Source organism: Oncorhynchus gorbuscha, linkage group LG04 (genome assembly GCF_021184085.1).
Source record: "Oncorhynchus gorbuscha isolate QuinsamMale2020 ecotype Even-year linkage group LG04, OgorEven_v1.0, whole genome shotgun sequence".
NCBI lineage: Eukaryota > Metazoa > Chordata > Actinopteri > Salmoniformes > Salmonidae > Oncorhynchus > Oncorhynchus gorbuscha.
In genome coordinates, this window is record NC_060176.1 from 203,214 (window position 1) to 226,755 (window position 23,542).

The following is a 23,542-nucleotide window of genomic DNA, read 5'->3' on the forward strand; positions in this document are numbered from 1 at the left end:
AGACAGAAGGATGAACTGAGAGTTGTTTAAACTAACAGAGGAGTGGGGCCTGAATGAGAACAGAGACAATGGATGAACTGAGAGTTGCTTTAAAACTAATTAGAGGAGGGGCCTGAATGATAACAGAGACAGAAGGATGAACTGAGAGTTGTTTTAAAACTAATTAGGAGGGGGCCTGAATGATAACAGAGACAGAAGGATGAACTGAGAGTTGTTTTAAAAAACTGAATTAGGACAAGAGGAGGGGGCCTGAATGATAACAGAGACAGAAGGATGAACTGAGAGTTGTTTACAACTAATTAGAGGAGGGGGCCTGAATGATAACAGAGACAGAAGGATGAACTGAGAGTTGTTTTAAAACTAATTAGAGGAGGGGGCCTGAATGATAACAGAGACAGAAGGATGAACTGAGAGTTGTTTTAAAACTAATTAGAGGAGGGGGCCTGAATGATAACAGAGACAGAAGGATGAACTGAGAGTTGTTTTAAAACTAATTAGAGGAGGGGGCCTGAATGATAACAGAGACAGAAGGATGAACTGAGAGTTGTTTTAAAACTAATTAGAGGAGGGGGCCTGAATGAGAACAGAGACAGAAGGATGAACTGAGAGTTGTGAATGATAACAGAGACAAAACTGAGAGTTGTTTAAAACTAGAGGAGGGGGCCTGAATGATAACAGAGACAGAAGGATGAACTGAGAGTTGTTTTAAACTAATTAGAGGAGGGGGCCTGAATGATAACAGAGACAGAAGGATGAACTGAGAGTTGTTTTAAAACTAATTAGAGGAGGGGGCCTGAATGATAACAGAGACAGAAGGATGAACTGAGAGTTGTTTTAAAACTAATTAGAGGAGGGCCTGAATGATAACAGAGACAGAAGGATGAACTGAGAGTTGTTTTAAAACTAATTAGAGGAGGGGGCCTGAATGAGAACAGAGACAGAAGGATGAACTGAGAGTTGTTTTAAAACTAATTAGAGGAGGGCCTGAATGATAACAGAGACAGAAGGATGAACTGAGAGTTGTTTTAAAACTAATTAGAGGAGGGCCTGAATGAGAACAGAGACAGAAGGATGAACTGAGAGTTGTTTTAAAACTAATTAGAGGAGGGGGCCTGAATGATAACAGAGACAGAAGGATGAACTGAGAGTTGTTTTAAAACTAATTAGAGGAGGGGGCCTGAATGATAACAGAGACAGAAGGATGAACTGAGAGTTGTTTTAAAACTAATTAGAGGAGGGGGCCTGAATGAGAACAGAGACAGAAGGATGAACTGAGAGTTGTTTTAAAACTAATTAGAGGAGGGGGCCTGAATGATAACAGAGACAGAAGGATGGGAGTTGTTTAAAACTAATTAGAGGATGAATGATAACAGAGACAGAAGGATGAACTGAGAGTTGTTTTAAAACTAATTAGAGGAGGGGGCCTGAATGATAACAGAGACAGAAGGATGAACTGAGAGTTGTTTTAAAACTAATTAGAGGAGGGGGCCTGAATGATAACAGAGACAGAAGGATGAACTGAGAGTTGTTTTAAAACTAATTAGAGGAGGGGGCCTGAATGATAACAGAGACAGAAGGATGAACTGAGAGTTGTTTTAAAACTAATTAGAGGAGGGGGCCTGAATGATAACAGAGACAGAAGGATGAACTGAGAGTTGTTTTAAAACTAATTAGAGGAGGGGGCCTGAATGATAACAGAGACAGAAGGATGAACTGAGAGTTGTTTTAAAACTAATTAGAGGAGGGGGCCTGAATGATAACAGAGACAGAAGGATGAACTGAGAGTTGTTTTAAAACTAATTAGAGGAGGGGGCCTGAATGATAACAGAGACAGAAGGATGAACTGAGAGTTGTTTTAAAACTAATTAGAGGAGGGGGAATGATAACCTGAATGATAACAGAGACAGAAGGATGAACTGAGAGTTGTTTTAAAACTAATTAGAGGAGGGGGCCTGAATGATAACAGAGACAGAAGGATGAACTGAGAGTTGTTTAAAACTAATTAGAGGAGGGGGCCTGAATGATAACAGAGACAGAAGGATGAACTGAGAGTTGTTTTACAACTAATTAGAGGAGGGGGCCTGAATGATAACAGAGACAGAAGGATGAACTGAGAGTTGTTTTAAAACTAATTAGAGGGACAGAAGGATGAACCTGAATGATAACAGAGACAGAAGGATGAACTGAGAGTTGTTTTAAAACTAACAATGAGACAGAAGGATGAACTGAGAGTTGTTTTAAAACTAATTAGAGGAGGGGGCCTGAATGATAACAGAGACAGAAGGATGAACTGAGAGTTGTTTTAAAACTAATTAGAGGAGGGGGCCTGAATGATAACAGAGACAGAAGGATGAACTGAGAGTTGTTTTAAAACTAATTAGAGGAGGGGGGCCTGAATGATAACAGAGACAGAAGGATGAACTGAGAGTTGTTTTAAAACTAATTAGAGGAGGGGGGCCTGAATGATAACAGAGACAGAAGGATGAACTGAGAGTTGTTTTAAAACTAATTAGAGGAGGGGGCCTGAATGATAACAGAGACAGAAGGATGAACTGAGAGTTGTTTTAAACTAATTAGAGGAGGGGGCCTGAATGATAACAGAGACAGAAGGATGAACTGAGAGTTGTTTTAAAACTAATTAGAGGAGGGGGCCTGAATGATAACAGAGACAGAAGGATGAACTGAGAGTTGTTTTAAAACTAATTAGAGGAGGGGGCCTGAATGATAACAGAGACAGAAGGATGAACTGAGAGTTGTTTTAAAACTAATTAGAGGAGGGGGCCTGAATGATAACAGAGACAGAAGGATGAACTGAGAGTTGTTTTAAAACTAATTAGAGGAGGGGGCCTGAATGATAACAGAGACAGAAGGATGAACTGAGAGTTGTTTTAAAACTAATTAGAGGAGGGAATGATAACAGAGACAGAAGGATGAACTGAGAGTTGTTTTAAAACTAATTAGAGACAGAAGAAGGATGAACTGAGAGTTGTTTTAAAACTAATTAGAGGAGGGAATGATAACAGAGACAGAAGGATGAATGAGAACAGAGACAGAGACAGAAGATGAACTGAGAGTTGTTTTAAAACTAATTAGAGGAGGGGGCCTGAATGATAACAGAGACAGAAGGATGAACTGAGAGTTGTTTTAAAACTAATTAGAGGAGGGGCCTGAATGAGAACAGAGACAGAAGGATGAACTGAGAGTTGTTTTAAAACTAATTAGAGGAGGGGGCCTGAATGATAACAGAGACAGAAGGATGAACTGAGAGTTGTTTTAAAACTAATTAGAGAGGGGGCCTGAATGATAACAGAGACAGAAGGATGAACTGAGAGTTGTTTTAAAACTAATTAGAGGAGGGGGCCTGAATGATAACAGAGACAGAAGGATGAACTGAGAGTTGTTTTAAACTAATTAGAGGAGGGGGCCTGAATGATAACAGAGACAGAAGGATGAACTGAGAGTTGTTTTAAAACTAATTAGAGGAGGGGGCCTGAATGATAACAGAGACAGAAGGATGAACTGAGAGTTGTTTTAAAACTAATTAGAGGAGGGGGCCTGAATGATAACAGAGACAGAAGGATGAACTGAGAGTTGTTTTAAAACTAATTAGAGGAGGGGGCCTGAATGATAACAGAGACAGAAGGATGAACTGAGAGTTGTTTTAAAACTAATTAGAGACAGGAGGGGGCCTGAATGATAACAGAGACAGAAGGATGAACTGAGAGTTGTTTTAAAACTAATTAGAGGAGGGGGGCCTGAATGATAACAGAGACAGAAGGATGAACTGAGAGTTGTTTTAAAACTAATTAGAGGAGGGGAATGATAACAGAGACTGAATGATAACAGAGACAATGATAACAGAGATGAACTGAGAGTTGTTTTACAACTAATTAGAGGAGGGGGCCTGAATGATAACAGAGACAGAAGGATGAACTGAGAGTTGTTTTAAAACTAATTAGAGGAGGGGGGCCTGAATGATAACAGAGACAGAAGGATGAACTGAGAGTTGTTTTAAAACTAATTAGAGGAGGGGGGCCTGAATGATAACAGAGACAGAAGGATGAACTGAGAGTTGTTTTAAAACTAATTAGAGGAGGGGGCCTGAATGATAACAGAGACAGAAGGATGAACTGAGAGTTGTTTTACAACTAATTAGAGGAGGGGGCCTGAATGATAACAGAGACAGAAGGATGAACTGAGAGTTGTTTTAAAACTAATTAGAGGAGGGGGCCTGAATGATAACAGAGACAGAAGGATGAACTGAGAGTTGTTTTAAAACTAATGAATGATAACAGAGGAAGGATGAACCTGAATGAATAACAGAGACAGAAGGATGAACTGAGAGTTGTTTTAAAACTAATTAGAGGAGGGGGCCTGAATGATAACAGAGACAGAAGGATGAACTGAGAGTTGTTTTAAAACTAATTAGAGGAGGGGGCCTGAATGATAACAGAGACAGAAGGATGAACTGAGAGTTGTTTTAAAACTAATTAGAGGAGGGGGCCTGAATGATAACAGAGACAGAAGGATGAACTGAGAGTTGTTTTAAAACTAATTAGAGGAGGGGGCCTGAATGATAACAGAGACAGAAGGATGAACTGAGAGTTGTTTTAAAACCTGAATGATAACAGAGACAGGGATGGAGGTTGTTTTAAAACTAATTAGAGGGGGGGCTGAATGATAACAGAGACAGAAGGATGAACTGAGAGTTGTTTTAAAACTAATTAGAGGAGGGGGCCTGAATGATAACAGAGACAGAAGGATGAACTGAGAGTTGTTTTAAAACTAATTAGAGGAGGGGGCCTGAATGATAACAGAGACAGAAGGATGAACTGAGAGTTGTTTTAAAACTAATTAGAGGAGGGGGCCTGAATGATAACAGAGACAGAAGGATGAACTGAGAGTTGTTTTACAACTAATTAGAGGAGGGGGCCTGAATGATAACAGAGACAGAAGGATGAACTGAGAGTTGTTTTACAACTAATTAGAGGAGGGGGCCTGAATGATAACAGAGACAGAAGGATGAACTGAGAGTTGTTTTACAACTAATTAGAGGAGGGGGCCTGAATGATAACAGAGACAGAAGGATGAACTGAGAGTTGTTTTAAAACTAATTAGAGGAGGGGGCCTGAAATGATAACAGAGACAGAAGGATGAACTGAGAGTTGTTTTAAAACTAATTAGAGGAGGGGGCCTGAATGATAAGAGACAGAAGGATGAACTGAGAGTTGTTTTAAAACTAATTAGAGGAGGGGCCTGAATGATAACAGAGACAGAAGGATGAACTGAGAGTTGTTTTAAAACTAATTAGAGGAGGGGGCCTGAATGATAACAGAGACAGAAGGATGAACTGAGAGTTGTTTTAAAACTAATTAGAGGAGGGGGCCTGAATGATAACAGAGACAGAAGGATGAACTGAGAGTTGTTTTACAACTAATTAGAGGAGGGGGGCCTGAATGATAACAGAGACAGAAGGATGAACTGAGAGTTGTTTTAAAACTAATTAGAGGAGGGGGGCCTGAATGATAAGAGACAGAAGGATGAACTGAGAGTTGTTTTAAAACTAATTAGAGGAGGGGGGCCTGAATGATAACAGAGACAGAAGGATGAACTGAGAGTTGTTTTAAAACTAATTAGAGGAGGGGGGCCTGAATGATAACAGAGACAGAAGGATGAACTGAGAGTTGTTTTAAAACTAATTAGAGGAGGGGGGCCTGAATGATAACAGAGACAGAAGGATGAACTGAGAGTTGTTTTAAAACTAATTAGAGGAGGGGGGCCTGAATGATAACAGAGACAGAAGGATGAACTGAGAGTTGTTTTACAACTAACTAATTAGAGGGATGGAGGGCCTGAATGATAACAGAGACAGAAGGATGAACTGAGAGTTGTTTTAAAACTAATTAGAGGAGGGGGCCTGAATGATAACAGAGACAGAAGGATGAACTGAGAGTTGTTTTAAAACTAATTAGAGGAGGGGGGCCTGAATGATAACAGAGACAGAAGGATGAACTGAGAGTTGTTTTAAAACTAATTAGAGGAGGGGGGGCCTGAATGATAACAGAGACAGAAGGATGAACTGAGAGTTGTTTTAAAACTAATTAGAGGAGGGGGGCCTGAATGATAACAGAGACAGAAGGATGAACTGAGAGTTGTTTTAAAACTAATTAGAGGAGGGGGCCTGAATGAGAACAGAGACAGAAGGATGAACTGAGAGTTGTTTTAAAACTAATTAGAGGGGGCCTGAATGGGGACAGAAGGATGAACCTGAATGATAACAGAGACAGAAGGATGAACTGAGAGTTGTTTTAAAACTAATTAGAGGAGGGGGCCTGAATGATAACAGAGAAAACAATTAGAAGGATGAATGATAACTGAACTGAGTTGTTTTACAACTAATTAGAGGAGGGGGCCTGAATGATAACAGAGACAGAAGGATGAACTGAGAGTTGTTTTACAACTAATTAGAGGAGGGGGCCTGAATGATAACAGAGACAGAAGGATGAACTGAGAGTTGTTTTAAAACTAATTAGAGGAGGGGGCCTGAATGATAACAGAGACAGAAGGATGAACTGAGAGTTGTTTTAAAACTAATTAGAGGAGGGGGCCTGAATGATAACAGAGACAGAAGGATGAACTGAGAGTTGTTTTAAAACTAATTAGAGGAGGGGGCCTGAATGATAACAGAGAGACAGAAGGATGAACTGAGAGTTGTTTTAAAACTAATTAGAGGAGGGGGCCTGAATGATAACAGAGACAGAAGGATGAACTGAGAGTTGTTTTAAAACTAATTAGAGGAGGGGGCCTGAATGATAACAGAGACAGAAGGATGAACTGAGAGTTGTTTTAAAACTAATTAGAGGAGGGGGCCTGAATGATAACAGAGACAGAAGGATGAACTGAGAGTTGTTTTACAACTAATTAGAGGAGGGGGGCCTGAATGATAACAGAGACAGAAGGATGAACTGAGAGTTGTTTTAAAACTAATTAGAGGAGGGGGGCCTGAATGATAACAGAGACAGAAGGATGAACTGAGAGTTGTTTTAAAACTAATTAGAGGAGGGGGCCTGAATGATAACAGAGACAGAAGGATGAACTGAGAGTTGTTTTACAACTAATTAGAGGAGGGGGCCTGAATGATAACAGAGACAGAAGGATGAACTGAGAGTTGTTTTACAACTAATTAGAGGAGGGGGGCCTGAATGATAACAGAGACAGAAGGATGAACTGAGAGTTGTTTTAAAACTAATTAGAGGAGGGGGCCTGAATGATAACAGAGACAGAAGGATGAACTGAGAGTTGTTTTAAAACTAATTAGAGGGGGCCTGAATGATAACAGAGACAGAAGGATGAACTGAGAGTTGTTTTAAAACTAATTAGAGGAGGGGGCCTGAATGATAACAGAGACAGAAGGATGAACTGAGAGTTGTTTTAAAACTAATTAGAGGAGGGGGCCTGAATGATAACAGAGACAGAAGGATGAACTGAGAGTTGTTTTAAAACTAATTAGAGGAGGGGGCCTGAATGATAACAGAGACAGAAGGATGAACTGAGAGTTGTTTTAAAACTAATTAGAGGAGGGGGCCTGAATGATAACAGAGACAGAAGGATGAACTGAGAGTTGTTTTAAAACTAATTAGAGGAGGGGGCCTGAATGATAACAGAGACAGAAGGATGAACTGAGAGTTGTTTTAAAACTAATTAGAGGAGGGGGCCTGAATGATAACAGAGACAGAAGGATGAACTGAGAGTTGTTTTAAAACTAATTAGAGGAGGGGGCCTGAATGATAAGAGACAGAAGGATGAACTGAGAGTTGTTTTACAACTAATTAGAGGAGGGGGCCTGAATGATAACAGAGACAGAAGGATGAACTGAGAGTTGTTTTACAACTAATTAGAGGAGGGGGCCTGAATGATAACAGAGACAGAAGGATGAACTGAGAGTTGTTTTACAACTAATTAGAGGAGGGGGCCTGAATGATAACAGAGACAGAAGGATGAACTGAGAGTTGTTTTACAACTAATTAGAGGAGGGGGCCTGAATGATAACAGAGACAGAAGGATGAACTGAGAGTTGTTTTACAACTAATTAGAGGAGGGGGCCTGAATGATAACAGAGACAGAAGGATGAACTGAGAGTTGTTTTAAAACTAATTAGAGGAGGGGGCCTGAATGATAAGAGACAGAAGGATGAACTGAGAGTTGTTTTAAAACTAATTAGAGGAGGGGGCCTGAATGATAACAGAGACAGAAGGATGAACTGAGAGTTGTTTTAAAACTAATTAGAGGAGGGGGCCTGAATGAGAACAGAGACAGAAGGATGAACTGAGAGTTGTTTTAAAACTAATTAGAGGAGGGGGCCTGAATGATAACAGAGACAGAAGGATGAACTGAGAGTTGTTTTAAAACTAATTAGAGGGGGCCTGAATGATAACAGAGACAGAAGGATGAACTGAGAGTTGTTTTAAAACTAATTAGAGGAGGGGGCCTGAATGATAACAGAGACAGAAGGATGAACTGAGAGTTGTTTTAAAACTAATTAGAGGAGGGGGCCTGAATGATAACAGAGACAGAAGGATGAACTGAGAGTTGTTTTAAAACTAATTAGAGGAGGGGGCCTGAATGATAACAGAGACAGAAGGATGAACTGAGAGTTGTTTTAAAACTAATTAGAGGAGGGGGCCTGAATGATAACAGAGACAGAAGGATGAACTGAGAGTTGTTTTAAAACTAATTAGAGGAGGGGGCCTGAATGATAACAGAGACAGAAGGATGAACTGAGAGTTGTTTTAAAACTAATTAGAGGAGGGGGCCTGAATGATAACAGAGACAGAAGGATGAACTGAGAGTTGTTTTAAAACTAATTAGAGGAGGGGGCCTGAATGATAACAGAGACAGAAGGATGAACTGAGAGTTGTTTTAAAACTAATTAGAGGAGGGGGCCTGAATGATAAGAGACAGAAGGATGAACTGAGAGTTGTTTTACAACTAATTAGAGGAGGGGGCCTGAATGATAACAGAGACAGAAGGATGAACTGAGAGTTGTTTTACAACTAATTAGAGGAGGGGGCCTGAATGATAACAGAGACAGAAGGATGAACTGAGAGTTGTTTTACAACTAATTAGAGGAGGGGGGCCTGAATGATAACAGAGACAGAAGGATGAACTGAGAGTTGTTTTACAACTAATTAGAGGAGGGGGGCCTGAATGATAACAGAGACAGAAGGATGAACTGAGAGTTGTTTTACAACTAATTAGAGGAGGGGGGCCTGAATGATAACAGAGACAGAAGGATGAACTGAGAGTTGTTTTAAAACTAATTAGAGGAGGGGGGCCTGAATGATTTATTTTTTCCACCTTTATTTAACCAGGTAGGCTAGTTGAGAACAAGTTCTCATTTGCAACTGCGACCTGGCCAAGATAAAGCATAGCAGTTCGACACATACAACAACACAGAGTTACACATGGAATGGTGGCGAAGTAATTACAATATGGCAATTAAACACTGGAATGTGCAAAAGATGGATGTGCAAGTAGAGATACTGTGGTGCAAAAGGAGCAAAATAAATAAATACAGTATGGGGATGAGGTAGATAGATGGGCTGTATACAGATGGGCTATGAACAGGTGCAGTGATCTGTGAGCTGCTCTGACAGCTGGTTCTTAAAGCTGGTGAGGGAGATATGAGTCTTCAGCTTCAGTGATTTTTGCAGTTCGTTCCAGTCAGTGGCAGCAGAGAACTGGAAGGAAAGGCGACCAAAGGAGGAATTGGCTTTGGCTTTGCTATGGTGACCAGCGAGCTGAGATAGGGCGGGGCTTTACCCAGCAGAGACCCCCAGTGGGTTTGGCAACGAGTATGAAGCGGGGGCCAGCCAACGAGAGCGTACAGGTCGCAGTGGTGAGTAGTGTATGGGGCTTTGGTGGCAAAACAGATGGCACTGTGATGGACTACACTCAGTTTGCTGAGTAGAGTGTTGGAGGCTATTTTATAAATGACATTGCCGAAGTCAAGGATCAGTAGGATGGTCAGTTTTACGAGGGTATGATAACAGAGACCATCTCTCCCTTACCCGAAGCCATTGTCTAGGATCTTCTTCACAAAGTCCACGATCTCTGGGCAGTACTCGCTGACGCGGGTGAGTACGTCTGGGGGAAGGACCTGGGGGGGTTAAACACAGAAGAGCTGGGGGAATCAGTCATTTTAACTACCATCATCGGATTGGCACTAGAAATGTAGTCATTTTAATAGTAAAATAGGATTAACAATTAGAAATATTCATGTTATATTACTGCTAAAATACTGTATGGTTTATGAGACAGGGCCCTGTGTTTTTTACATTATCGTGTGACATAAGATTTGATCCTGTGCTTTAACTCTTATCCAGAAATGAGAAGACATTATCTGAGGATGGTGCTGAACCACCGGACATAAAAAGAAAAGAGGACAGTTTGATAAAAACACCTTAAATAAAATAAAAAGGTTCAAATTCAGGTCATGTGACACAAGTTGTGCTTCCACCTACATTCATGATGACTCATCTGATAATGAGCATTGACACTAGAAAAGGTCATAGTAAAATACAATTAACAATTAATTATAAATATAAATGTTATATGAATGATAAAATATGGGTTGTGTGTGCTTCCACCTTACATTCAAGGCGTCCATGTCGCTGTGGTACTCCCCTTCCCAGAACTTTGGAAGAAGAGAGAAGATGGAGTTCTCGGTCACCTGACTGCCAAATTGAGCATCCAACCAATCAGACAGCAGGTCTTTGGCCTTCTCCAGTAACACCTTCAAAAGAACCAAAAGAACACATTTGACTTCGGTGTCTTCGGTCTCTGGTGTTCTTTTCGTACAGTGTCGTCGCACGGGAGGTTGGTGTCACCTTAATCAGGAGGACAGGCTCGTGGTAATGACTGGAGCAGCATCAGTGGAATGATATCAAACACACCCAACACATGGTTTCCAGGTGTTTCCATGGTTTCCAGGTGTTTCCATGGTTTCCAGGTGTTTGATGCCATTCCACGTGCTCCGTTCCGGGCCATTATTATGAGCCTGTCCTCCCTCGACTGTGTCGAGACAATCAAATGTGACTTGACTAGGTAACTCAGTCCAAACCTCTGGGAGTGTATGAGACTTGTCAGGAACCGTAGAGATCCATGTTGTACAGCAGGGGGGAGATCTTACCTGAGCCAGGCGTTGTACGTCAGCCTCCCCAGCCTTGCTCTCCACCGCCCCCTGCAGGGGTCCCAGAGCAGCAGCGACGGCAGAGTCCAGCCTCTCCAGCATCTGTTTCTTGTCTGGGTCTGTGGTCTCGGCCAGCTTGGCCTGGAAGGGCTGCAAATGATATGGAGTGAATGGGATGTTAGAGGTGGTAATGTGGCACCCAGCGCCCAAGTTCACCACTCTCTCTATATATATGGGACGGTTCATTCTCACCCCCCCATTACAGAGGTGGACTTTAGAACCTGAGAGTATGCCCAGGACATGCCACTGGTCCACAGATGACCAATCACGTAGCCACACCTGTAAATAATGACAGATCCATATGTCATGAACTTTGTAGACACTATAAAGAGTTTGATGTCTTACCCCTCTGGCACTAAGGACATCCTGCAGTACCTGGGCAGCCGCTGGCTTCTTCTCTCTGTACTGTTCCAGAAGGTAGTTCTGTCTGGCCCGCCTGATGATCTGACACACAGACAAATGATCGCTGACCATTCAGCCAACGGTTCAGTTGTCACAACAGAAGGGCGAGACATGTGGTTTTGTACCACTGCTGGTTACCTTGTCGTCTATGTCCGTAATGTTCATGCAGTAGAACACGTCATATTTGAAATAGTTCATCAGAATCCTTCGGAGGATATCAAAAGATATGTAAGATCTGAAAAACAAAAAGGGATCAAATCATTTCATTTGGACGCACATCTTAACACTGAAACTGATCTAAAGGTTCTACAGCAGGAAATAGTGTTCGTTCTAGACTATTATTTTCCAGAACCAGTTATAGCCAGAAGCCTGAATGTAATGTGACCAGCTAGTACCATTTATGGTTATACTACCGTATTCCTGGAAAAGGTTGACTTGCACTTTCGCTTTCACAATGAATGTCCCCTTTTACTGTACCCATCCGGTGTATGTGACAATACATCTATCATTATTATAATCTTCAGGACATGAGTCATGACAAGCGATGGAGACAGTAGCTAGGAGTATTCTGTGAAAATAGTCATTACCGTGGTGTACCGAGCATCACGAAGACAAGGGCAACGGTCAGGAATATTTTATATTGGGCTATAGACTATACCTATTGGACAATAGACTAAACCTATTGAACTAAACCTATTGGACTATAGACTATACCTATTGGACTATAGACTATACCTATTGAACTAAACCTATTGGACTATAGACTATACCTATTGGACTACACCTATTGGACTAAACCTATTGGACTATAGACTACACCTATTGGACTATAGACTACACCTATTGGACTAAACCTATTGGACTATAGACTATACCTATTGAACTAAACCTATTGGACTATAGACTATACCTATTGGACTACACCTATTGAACTAAACCTATTGGACTATAGACTACACCTATTGGACTATAGACTACACCTATTGGACTAAACCTATTGGACTATAGACTATACCTATTGGACTATAGACTATACCTATTGGACAATAGACTAAACCTATTGGACTATAGACTATACCTATTGGACTATACCTATTGAACTAAACCTATTGGACTATAGACTATACCTATTGGACTACACCTATTGAACTAAACCTATTGGACTATAGACTACACCTATTGGACTATAGACTATACCTATTGGACTATAGACTATACCTATTGGACTATAGACTACACCTATTGGACTATAGACTACACCTATTGGACTATAGACTACACCTATTGGACTATACCTATTGGACTACACCTATTGGACTACACCTATTGGACTATAGACTACACCTATTGGACTATAGACTACACCTATTGGACTATAGACTACACCTATTGGACTATACCTATTGGACTATAGACTACACCTATTGGACTATAGACTACACCTATTGGACTATACCTATTGGACTATAGACTACACCTATTGGACTACACCTATTGGACTATAGACTACACCTATTGGACTATAGACTACACCTATTGGACTATACCTATTGGACTACACCTATTGGACTATAGACTACACCTATTGGACTATACCTATTGGACTACACCTATTGGACTACACCTATTGGACTATAGACTACACCTATTGGACTATAGACTACACCTATTGGACTATACCTATTGGACTATAGACTACACCTATTGGACTACACCTATTGGACTATAGACTACACCTATTGGACTATACCTATTGACTACACCTATTGGACTACACCTATTGGACTATAGACTACACCTATTGGACTATAGACTACACCTATTGGACTATACCTATTGGACTACACCTATTGGACTATAGACTACACCTATTGGACTAAACCTATTGGACTTAAACAGCTCTTTGCTGTGAGGTGTGGCTTTCACAAACTGCTCGTCTTGTTATTTCCTGAAGTGAACTTTACCTGGCATGTCCCATGTGAGAGGCATCATAGACAGTGGGTCCGCAGCAGTACCACGACACCTTGTTTCCATTCTGGGGAACAAACAGCTCCTGCAATAACAACAGTCTGATATTAATTACAGTACATTTAGCAGACACTTTTATCCAATAATAACAGTCTGGTATTAATTACAGTACATTTAGCAGACACTTATCCAATAACAACAGTCTGATATTAATTACAGTCTGGTATTAATTACAGTCTGGTATTAATTACAGTACATTTAGCAGACACTTTTATCCAATAACAACAGTCTGGTATTAATTACAGTCTGGTATTAATTACAGTACATTTAGCAGACACTTTTATCCAATAATAACAGTCTGGTATTAATAACAGTACATTTAGCAGACACTTTTATCCAATAATAACAGTCTGGTATTAATTACAGTACATTTAGCAGACACTTATCCAATAACAACAGTCTGATATTAATAACAGTACATTTAGCAGACACTTTTATCCAATAATAACAGTCTGGTATTAATAACAGTACATTTAGCAGACACTTTTATCCAATAATAACAGTCTGGTATTAATAACAGTACATTTAGCAGACACTTTTATCCAATAACAACAGTCTGGTATTAATAACAGTACATTTAGCAGACACTTATCCAATAACAACAGTCTGGTATTAATAACAGTACATTTAGCAGACACTTTTATCCAATAACAACAGTCTGGTCTGGTATTAATAACAGTACATTTAGCAGACACTTTTATCCAATAATAACAGTCTGGTATTAATTACAGTCTGGTATTAATTACAGTCTGGTATTAATAACAGTACATTTAGCAGACACTTATCCAATAACAACAGTCTGGTATTAATTACAGTACATTTAGCAGACACTTTTATCCAATAATAACAGTCTGGTATTAATTACAGTCTGATGTATTAATTACAGTCTGTCCTTCTTTCCTATTTGATCATTAATAACAGTACATTTAGCTGTTGTAGACACTTTTTGGATCCAATAACAAAAACAGTCTGGCAAACTTTTCTCTGAAGAGGACATATTGAATTGAATTCCCTCAAATCTCTGGATTCTATTTTGTGATTTGAGCGGGCAACAGGGTATGCAAGACACCACTCTATTCTAATGACATGGTCTCCAGACAGGAACACCATGCATTCTCCAAGGAACACAGTACATTTAGCAGACACTTTTATCCAAAGCGACAGTCATGCGTACATTCTATGTGGTCTCCATGGTCTTTGGAATCGTCTGAACCCACTACCCTGGCGTCACAAGTGCCATGCTCTACCAACTGAGCTGCATAGATGGGATCTAAATGTAAACCTTTATGTTGTACATTGACATCCAGTGTCCTTCTTTCCTATTTGATCAGAAGCATTCAGCCATCTGAAATGGCTCTCAAAGGAACGAGCAAAACAAAAGAACACCATGGTCAACATGTCACCTGCAGTGGTGCGTGTGAGGCTGTTGTAGAGTCGCAGCTTTGGCAGGTTGGACACCGGCTGGGGCAGACCACCATGGGATGACAACCACCCCTGCTGGACCCTCTTTCCCTTTACTAAAATGCAGTCTGATGACAGAGGACATATTTAATAAGAACATTAGGCAAACTTTTCTCTGAAGAGGACATATTGAATTGAATTCCCCACCCTCAAATCTCTGGATTCTATTTTGTGATTTGACAGCGCAGGATGACAACTGTCTCAGACAGGTATGCAAGACACCACTGCTATTCTAATGACAACCACCCCTGGTCTCCAGACAGGAACACCATGCAGTCTGATGACAACCACCCCTGGTCTCCAGACAGGAACACCATGCAGTCTGATGACAACCACCCCTGGTCTCCAGACAGGAACACCATGCAGTCTGATGACAACCACCCCTGGTCTCCAGACAGGAACACCATGCAGTCTGATGACAACCACCCCTGGTCTCCAGACAGGAACACCATGCAGTCTGATGACAACCACCCTGGTCTCCAGACAGAACAGGAACACCATGCTCCAGACAGGAACACCATGCAGTCTGATGACAACCACCCCTGGTCTCCAGACAGGAACACCATGCAGTCTGATGACAACCACCCCTGGTCTCCAGACAGGAACACCATGCAGTCTGATGACAACCACCCCTGGTCTCCAGACAGGAACACCATGCAGTCTGATGACAACCACCCTGGTCTCCAGACAGGAACACCATCAGTCTGATGACAACCACCCCTGGTCTCCAGACAGGAACACCATGCAGTCTGATGACAACCACCCCTGGTCTCCAGACAGGAACACCATGCAGTCTGATGACAACCACCCCTGGTCTCCAGACAGGAACACCATGCAGTCTGATGACAACCACCCCTGGTCTCCAGACAGGAACACCATGCAGTCTGATGACAACCACCCCTGGTCTCCAGACAGGAACACCATGCAGTCTGATGACAACCACCCCTGGTCTCCAGACAGGAACACCATGCAGTCTGATGACAACCACCCCTGGTCTCCAGACAGGAACACCATGTCAGTCTGATGACAACCACCCCTGGTCTCCAGACAGGAACACCATTTAAGCAGTCTGAGTGACAACCACCCCTGGTCTCCAGACAGGAACACCATGCAGTCTGATGACAAACCACCCCTGGTCTCCAGACAGGAACACCATGCAGTCTGATGACAACCACCCCTGGTCTCCAGACAGGAACACCATGCAGTCTGATGACAACCACCCCTGGTGGGAACATCTGCAGTCTGAGACAGGAACACACCATGCAGTCTGATGACAACCACCCCTGGTCTCCAGAGCACAGGCACACTATGCAGTCTGATGACAACCACCCCTGGTCTCCAGACAGGAACACCATGCAGTCTGATGACAACCACCCCTGGTCTCCAGAGCACAGGAACACCATGCAGTCTGATGACAACCACCCCTGGTCTCCAGAGCACAGGAACACCATGCAGTCTGATGACAACCACCCTGGTCTGGTCTCCAACCACCCCTGGACAGGACAGGAACACCATGCAGTCTGATGACAACCACCCCTGGTCTCCAGAGCACAGGAACACCATGCAGTCTGATGACAACCACCCTGGTCTCCAGAGGAACACATGGTCACAACCACCCCTGGTCTCCAGACAGGAACATGCAGTCTGATGACAACCACCCCTGGTCTCCAGACAGGAACACCATGACAACCACCCTGTCTCCAGACAGGAACACTGCAGTCTGAACCACCCCTGGTCTCCAGAGCAGGAACACCATGCAGTCTGATGACAACCACCCCTGGTCTCCAGAGCACAGGAACACCATGCAGTCTGATGACAACCACCCCTGGTCTCCAGAGCACAGGAACACCATGCAGTCTGATGACAACCACCCCTGGTCTCCAGAGCACAGGAACACCATGCAGTCTGATGACAACCACCCCTGGTCTCCAGAGCACAGGAACACCATGCAGTCTGATGACAACCACCCCTGGTCTCCAGAGCACAGGAACACCATGCAGTCTGATGACAACCACCCCTGGTCTCCAGACAGGAACACCATGCAGTCTGATGACAACCACCCCTGGTCTCCAGACAGGAACACCATGCAGTCTGATGACAACCACCCCTGGTCTCCAGAGCACAGGAACACCATGCAGTCTGATGGCCTTCATCAAAGATTACAGGCCTGCTACCAGTAGACTTAGTTTGCGTGGGGTGAGGTGTGGAAAGCAACACACTAACTAGCCCTCAAAGTGCATGTCAAAAACAAACACAAAACCCACACAGGAAGGAACACAAGTGTGATGAAAAAATAAATCAAACAATTCCGGGATGGAAAAGAGTCCAGTGAAACAACCAAAGATCGGGGTGGTTCTCCCATGCCACTAGCATGTTAACACTGACAAATCAATACAGGACTAAAACACAGTTAGACTTCCATTATTATTATTATATTGAACAGGGGCTTGGCCTATATCTGACACTATGAGTCCATATTGAACAGGGGCTTGGGCTATATCTGACTATGAGTCCATATTGAACAGGGGCTTGGGACTATGAGTCCATATTGAACAGGGGCTTGGGCTATGAGTCCATATTGAACAGGGGCTTGGGCTATATCTGACACTATGAGTCCATATTGAACAGGGGCTTGGGCTATATCTGACACTATGAGTCCATATTGAACAGGGGCTTGGGCTATATCTGACACTATGAGTCCATATTGAACAGGGGCTTGGGCTATATCTGACTATGAGTCCATATTGAACAGGGGCTTGGGCTATATCTGACACTATGAGTCCATATTGAACAGGGGCTTGGGCTATATCTGACACTATGAGTCCATATTGAACTTGGGCTAGACACTATGAGTCCATATTGAACTTGGGCTATATCTGACACTATGAGTCCATATTGAACAGGGGCTTGGGCTATATCTGACACTATGAGTCCATATTGAACAGGGGCTTGGGCTATATCTGACACTATGAGTCCATATTGAACAGGGGCTTGGGCTATATCTGACACTATGAGTCCATATTGAACAGGGGCTTGGGCTATATCTGACACTATGAGTCCATATTGAACAGGGGCTGGGCATATCTGACACTATGAGTCCATATTGAACAGGGGCTTGGCTATATCTGACACTATGAGTCCATATTGAACAGGGGCTTGGGCTATATCTGACACTATGAGTCCATATTGAACAGGGGCTTGGCCTATATCTTGACACTATGGGGCTATATCTGACACTATGAGTCCATATTGAACAGGGGCTTGGGCTATATCTGACACTATGAGTCCATATTGAACAGGGGCTTGGCCTATATCTGACACTATGAGTCCATATTGAACAGGGGCTTGGGCTATATCTGACACTATGAGTCCATATTGAACAGGGGCTTGGGCTATATCTGACACTATGAGTCCATATTGAACAGGGGCTTGGCCTATATCTGACACTATGAGTCCATATTGAACAGGGGCTTGGGCTATATCTGACACTATGAGTCCATATTGAACAGGGGCTTGGGCTATATCTGACACTATGAGTCCATATTGAACAGGGGCTTGGGCTATATCTGACACTATGAGTCCATATTGAACAGGGGCTTGGGCTATATCTGACACTATGAGTCCATATTGAACAGGGGCTTGGCCTTATCTGACACTATGAGTCCATATTGAACAGGGGCTTGGGCTATATCTGACACTATGAGTCCATATTGAACAGGGGCTTGGCCTATATCTGACACTATGAGTCCATATTTAACAGGGGCTTGGGCTATATCTGACACTATGAGTCCATATTGAACAGGGGCTTGGGCTATATCTGACACTATGAGTCCATATTGAATAGGGGCTTGGAGTCCATATATCTGACACTATGAGTCCATATTGAATCTGAGGTCCATATTGGGGCTTGGCCATATCTGACACTATGAGTCCATATTGAACAGGGGCTTGGGCTATATCTGACACTATGAGTCCATATTGAACAGGGGCTTGGGCTATATCTGACACTATGAGTCTATATTGAACAGGGGCTTGGGCTATATCTGACACTATGAGTCCATATTGAACAGGGGCTTGGGCTATATCTGACACTATGAGGAACAGGGGCTTGGGCTATATCTGACACTATGAGTCTATATTGACAAGAGGGGGGCTTGGGAAATATCTGACACTATCAAGAGTCCATATTGAACAGGGGCTTGGCCTATATCTGACAATATGAGTCCATATTGAACAGGGGCTTGGCCTATATCTGACACTATTAAGCTTCTATGAAGCTCTTTGCCCAATATACTGATCCTGAAATAATGAAGGATAGGCCCACCAGCTTTAAATGTCCAGCAGCTCATTTTAGAGGGTCTGTCAGCAGAACACAAGGGTATTGAACAGGGGCAGAAGCCTGAATCTAATGTGACCAGCTAGTACCATTTATGGTTATACTACCGTATTACTGGAAAAACAGTTGAATTGCTATGAGTCCATTTGAACAGGGGCTTTCACAATGAATGTCTCCTTTCACTGTACCCATCCTGTGTATTTGACCATAAAACTTTTTTAAACAAGTGCTGGAGACAGTAGCTATGAGTATTCTGTGAAAATAGTTGTGACTGGTATACCGTCCATATTGCATCACGAAGCCAACAGTACAACGGTCAGGACTACTCTCACAGAATAATCTTAGCTACTGTCACCGGGGCTCTCCAGGACTTGTCATAACTCATGTTCTGGAAAAATAACTAATGTTATATTGTCACATACACCAGATAGGTGCAGTGAAATATCTGACACAATGACATTCATTGTGAAGGTGCAGTGAATCTGACACTATGGTGACATTCATTGTGAAAAGTGAAACAGGTGACATTGACACTATGAGTCATTGTGAAAGGTGCAGTGAAAGGGGACATTCATTGAGTGAACAGGTGCAGTGAACAGGGGCTGACATTCATTGTGAAAGGTGCAGTGAAAGGTGACATTCATTGTGAAAGGTGCAGTGAAAGGGGACATTCATTGTGAAAGGTGCAGTGAAAGGGGACATTCATTGTGAAAGGTGCAGTGAAAGGGGACATTCATTGTGAAAGGTGACATTCATTGTGAAAGCGAAATTCAACCTTTACCCGCAAACCACTCCAGCCCCTGATGATGAGATGTGTTTTGTGTGGCCCCACCCCCACCCACCCCCACCCCCACCCCCACAAAGGCACCCATCCCTGATTTAAATACATTCAGGATGCCTGATCATAGGTAGAAGAAAGCAATTAATTTAATTGACTATTTAAATAGCTAGCCTTACCGACATTCCAAAGTGACCATGCACTATCGGTCTAGTCTAGGGGGGGGGGGGGGGGGCATGACTGCCCTTGTGCAGTGGACTACTCTAGTCTACGGGGAGCATCCCTATCCTGTCCATGGGCCCTGGACTCTACTCACTGCTGCTATCTGGGCTGTGGGTCTCCCGCTGCAGGGCTGCTATGTGCCTGTACCAGCGCAGAGCGTGCACGTGCTGCGGGGCCGGGGGCCTGTGCAGGAGCTCAAAGACCTCCTGGTCCACCCGAGAGGGGCTGAACCCAGCCAGGTAGCTGCGGGAGCTCAGGTACTCATTCAGAGCCACGGTGGCTGTGGCCTCCTCACTTGTGTGCAGCAAGAAGCCATAATCAAAGGCTGTGGGAAACAAGACAGCACACATTCACCCACAGACAAGACACCATTGAAAAACCAAAACTAATTTTGGATTGGTTTCGTCTCTAGACAAGGCAAAGAATTGATGCCCAAGAACGTTGTGCTGCTGTATATGTTAATCAACCCTCTTGCTGATCAATGCAATCTGAAAGTTGACAACTGGCTCAGAGCTTTGGCTATTTCATCTGATTTGGTGTATTAACTTAAAGGCCCAAGCTATCATTTCAACAACCTGACCCTGCCACTATGTTTGGTGAACTGGGGGATGGGAGTCTAACTTGTTCAGAGTTACAGGATCCAATGAGATGTGCCTTATGTACACAGTATATTCATGGTTTATTTACAAATGACAATATAAACAATGCTGTATTAACCTTCCATGTGGGTGTTTTGACCACGTCATTGGTTATGTTAGGACACAGCTGTACTAAGATCATAACAGCGCTGGAGGAACTCTGAACGTCTCCCGTTAACCCTCCTGTTGTTGTTCCTTCCATGTTAATTCATTCTGTGTTCCCGGTCCAAAATGACCACCCCATTATAGCTGATTATAGATCCATATTAATACATATATTATCACCTAATGTTGTTTTAGATATTTTCATCAAGTTCTTGTGAACATTACAAGTGTTGAACTTCTTTGTATTTATGGCCTGTAGGCCTCATTGACCTGAGCTCATACAACTCATTTTTGAGTTTAAAAAAAGCATAATGTATGGATTATTTAGACTATAACACATACTCAGATGAAACATATTGTGCTATTTATCACAGACTACTTTGTGTCAAAGTTTAACAAGGACTATCTCCTCCTCACCAGTGTCATGATCAAAGATAAGAGCCTCAAATACAGTATAGCGTTTGGTCATTGTGCTGCCACAGAATGAATTGCGAACAAGGCCTCAAAAAAGCTTTATATACCAGAGCTGTGAGCAAAGCTCTATGTATCATTGAAACAATATTGCGATTGTTTGTGAAAATACCAACAGGTGTGGATCCCTTGGGGGGAAAGATTCTATTGGGGAAAGGTTCCGGTGGGGGCTGCCATGGAAACCAAGAAGAGGTGTGTGTGTGTGTGTGTGTGTGTGTGTGTGTGTGTGTGTGTGTGTGTGTGTGTGTGTGTGTGTGTGTGTTCGAATACACATGGATGCGGGGGTCTGGGAGATGAAAGTGTGTCCATTTGAGGAATGGACATGTGCCTGAACAAAATGTTATACACTAATTGTAGTCTCACCCATTAATGTCTAATGACCAGTTATATTTGACCAGGAACACCACAGGTGTACAAAAGTTAAATAAAAACACCAAAAAATGTAATGAAAATCATCAAAATGTATTTGGTGTGTTCAGATGCCCTGTGTGGACAACGTTATGGAACCTTATGACAATCAGATTAAATAAACTACATTTTTCAGAGAAACAAAACCTTGTAAATCGGTCCAATTCGACCAGAACACAGCAGGAGGGTTACCAATGGAGAGAGACTGTTTGTAGACCACTAGCAAGCAGTAGCATCAGATATTTTCACAAGTCATCTAGCTAGCTTGTACAATTGATTGTTATTCTACAGAGATTTCCTGGAAAAGGTTGAATTGAATTTTCGCTTTCGAAATGAATGTCACTTTTCACTGTACCTATCCGGTGTATGTGACAATACAGAACATGTTCTTCCCAGCACACGACCAGACAGTACGCTATGAGTAACGTTATTCTACTAAAATAGTCGTGACCGGTGTACCGAGCATCACGCAGCCACCAGTACACCGGTCACGACTCATTTTCACAGAATACCCAGATCTACCGTCACTCTCATGACTCATGTTCTGGACATTCACTGTGAAAGCGAAAGCTTGATTCAGCCCTTTCAGTAATACGGTAGTATAACCATCAATAGTACTACCAGCTGGACGGCACTTTGATTTAAATACATTCGTGACGCTTGATCACACCGACAGTGTCCACCAGATTTGGCTGTTGCATCAAATTGGATGCGTAGACGGCTTGATAGAAATGGTAGCAGAAGGTGAATGTTTAACTTTTGTTACACGCATCTCCAGATGATGCTGCGTACCATTTTGCACAATGACGCTATAGCTGTGCAGAATGGCATTCATTTCATTGCCTATATAAATAACTAGCCTTACCGTAGCCAACATCCAATAATTTATATTCTGGGAACACGCATTTATTTACCTTGAAGAGACGCTGCTGATATTTGGAAACATGAAAAACATGCGTCGATTTTCAGTACTTACCTAACTCTCCCGAGCTTGACATGTCAACAGTCTGCAATTTCTGATGCAACAATAACGTGCCCGGACGTACACTCTCTCTCTCTAGTCTAGTCTGGACCAATGGCTGTGTTCTCTGGACACCCGCGTTGCCTCCGTTTTTAATGGTCGTCACTAGTTACCACAGTCACAACCAATCATTCGAGGGAGTGTGAATACGAGTATGCCCGCTCAGAAGACTCGCTTACCCGACCAATCAGATAAGGGAGTGTGATGACGGTGAATTCCGGTTCACGGGAACCGCCTCGTTTTCGAAATCTGAACCAAATAACTAAAAGACATTCGGCAACACGAATTGGCAATGTCACTAAAATGTATAACATTGAGAAAGGATCAAAGTTTTGGGCAAATGGGTAGGTAAGTTGTACAAAGATGTATGAATGCCACCAGGGGAAAGACAAAAGCCAGAGAGGTATGCTGCTGAAATGAA

General features: G+C 42.5%; 1 protein-coding gene across 1 annotated transcript; it reads right to left on the reverse strand.

Moving 5' to 3' along the window:
* Positions 1–10,040: 10,040 nt before the first annotated feature.
* Positions 10,041–23,184, reverse strand: LOC124033070 (cysteine--tRNA ligase, cytoplasmic-like). Its single transcript, XM_046344993.1, has 9 exons — positions 23,077–23,184; positions 20,573–20,803; positions 15,089–15,198; positions 13,618–13,706; positions 11,792–11,888; positions 11,597–11,695; positions 11,192–11,341; positions 10,655–10,795; positions 10,041–10,159 (listed from the first exon to the last, which is right to left on the reverse strand). Exons 1-9 carry the CDS (start codon positions 23,096–23,098, stop codon positions 10,067–10,069), a joined length of 1,032 nt encoding a protein of 343 aa, XP_046200949.1. The 5' UTR covers positions 23,099–23,184; the 3' UTR covers positions 10,041–10,066.
* Positions 23,185–23,542: the final 358 nt, after the last annotated feature.

Excerpts from the sequence above, each read along its gene's own strand:
- LOC124033070 (XM_046344993.1), bottom strand. The coding sequence starts at position 23,098 with ATGTCAAGCTCGGGAGAGTTAG. Across the intron at positions 13,707-15,088 it reads ACAGCCTCACACGCACCACT|GAGCTGTTTGTTCCCCAGAA; the intron begins GCAGGTGACATG and ends TTGTTATTGCAG. Across the intron at positions 10,160-10,654 it reads GCGACATGGACGCCTTGAAT|GTCCTTCCCCCAGACGTACT; the intron begins GTAAGGTGGAAG and ends TAACCCCCCCAG.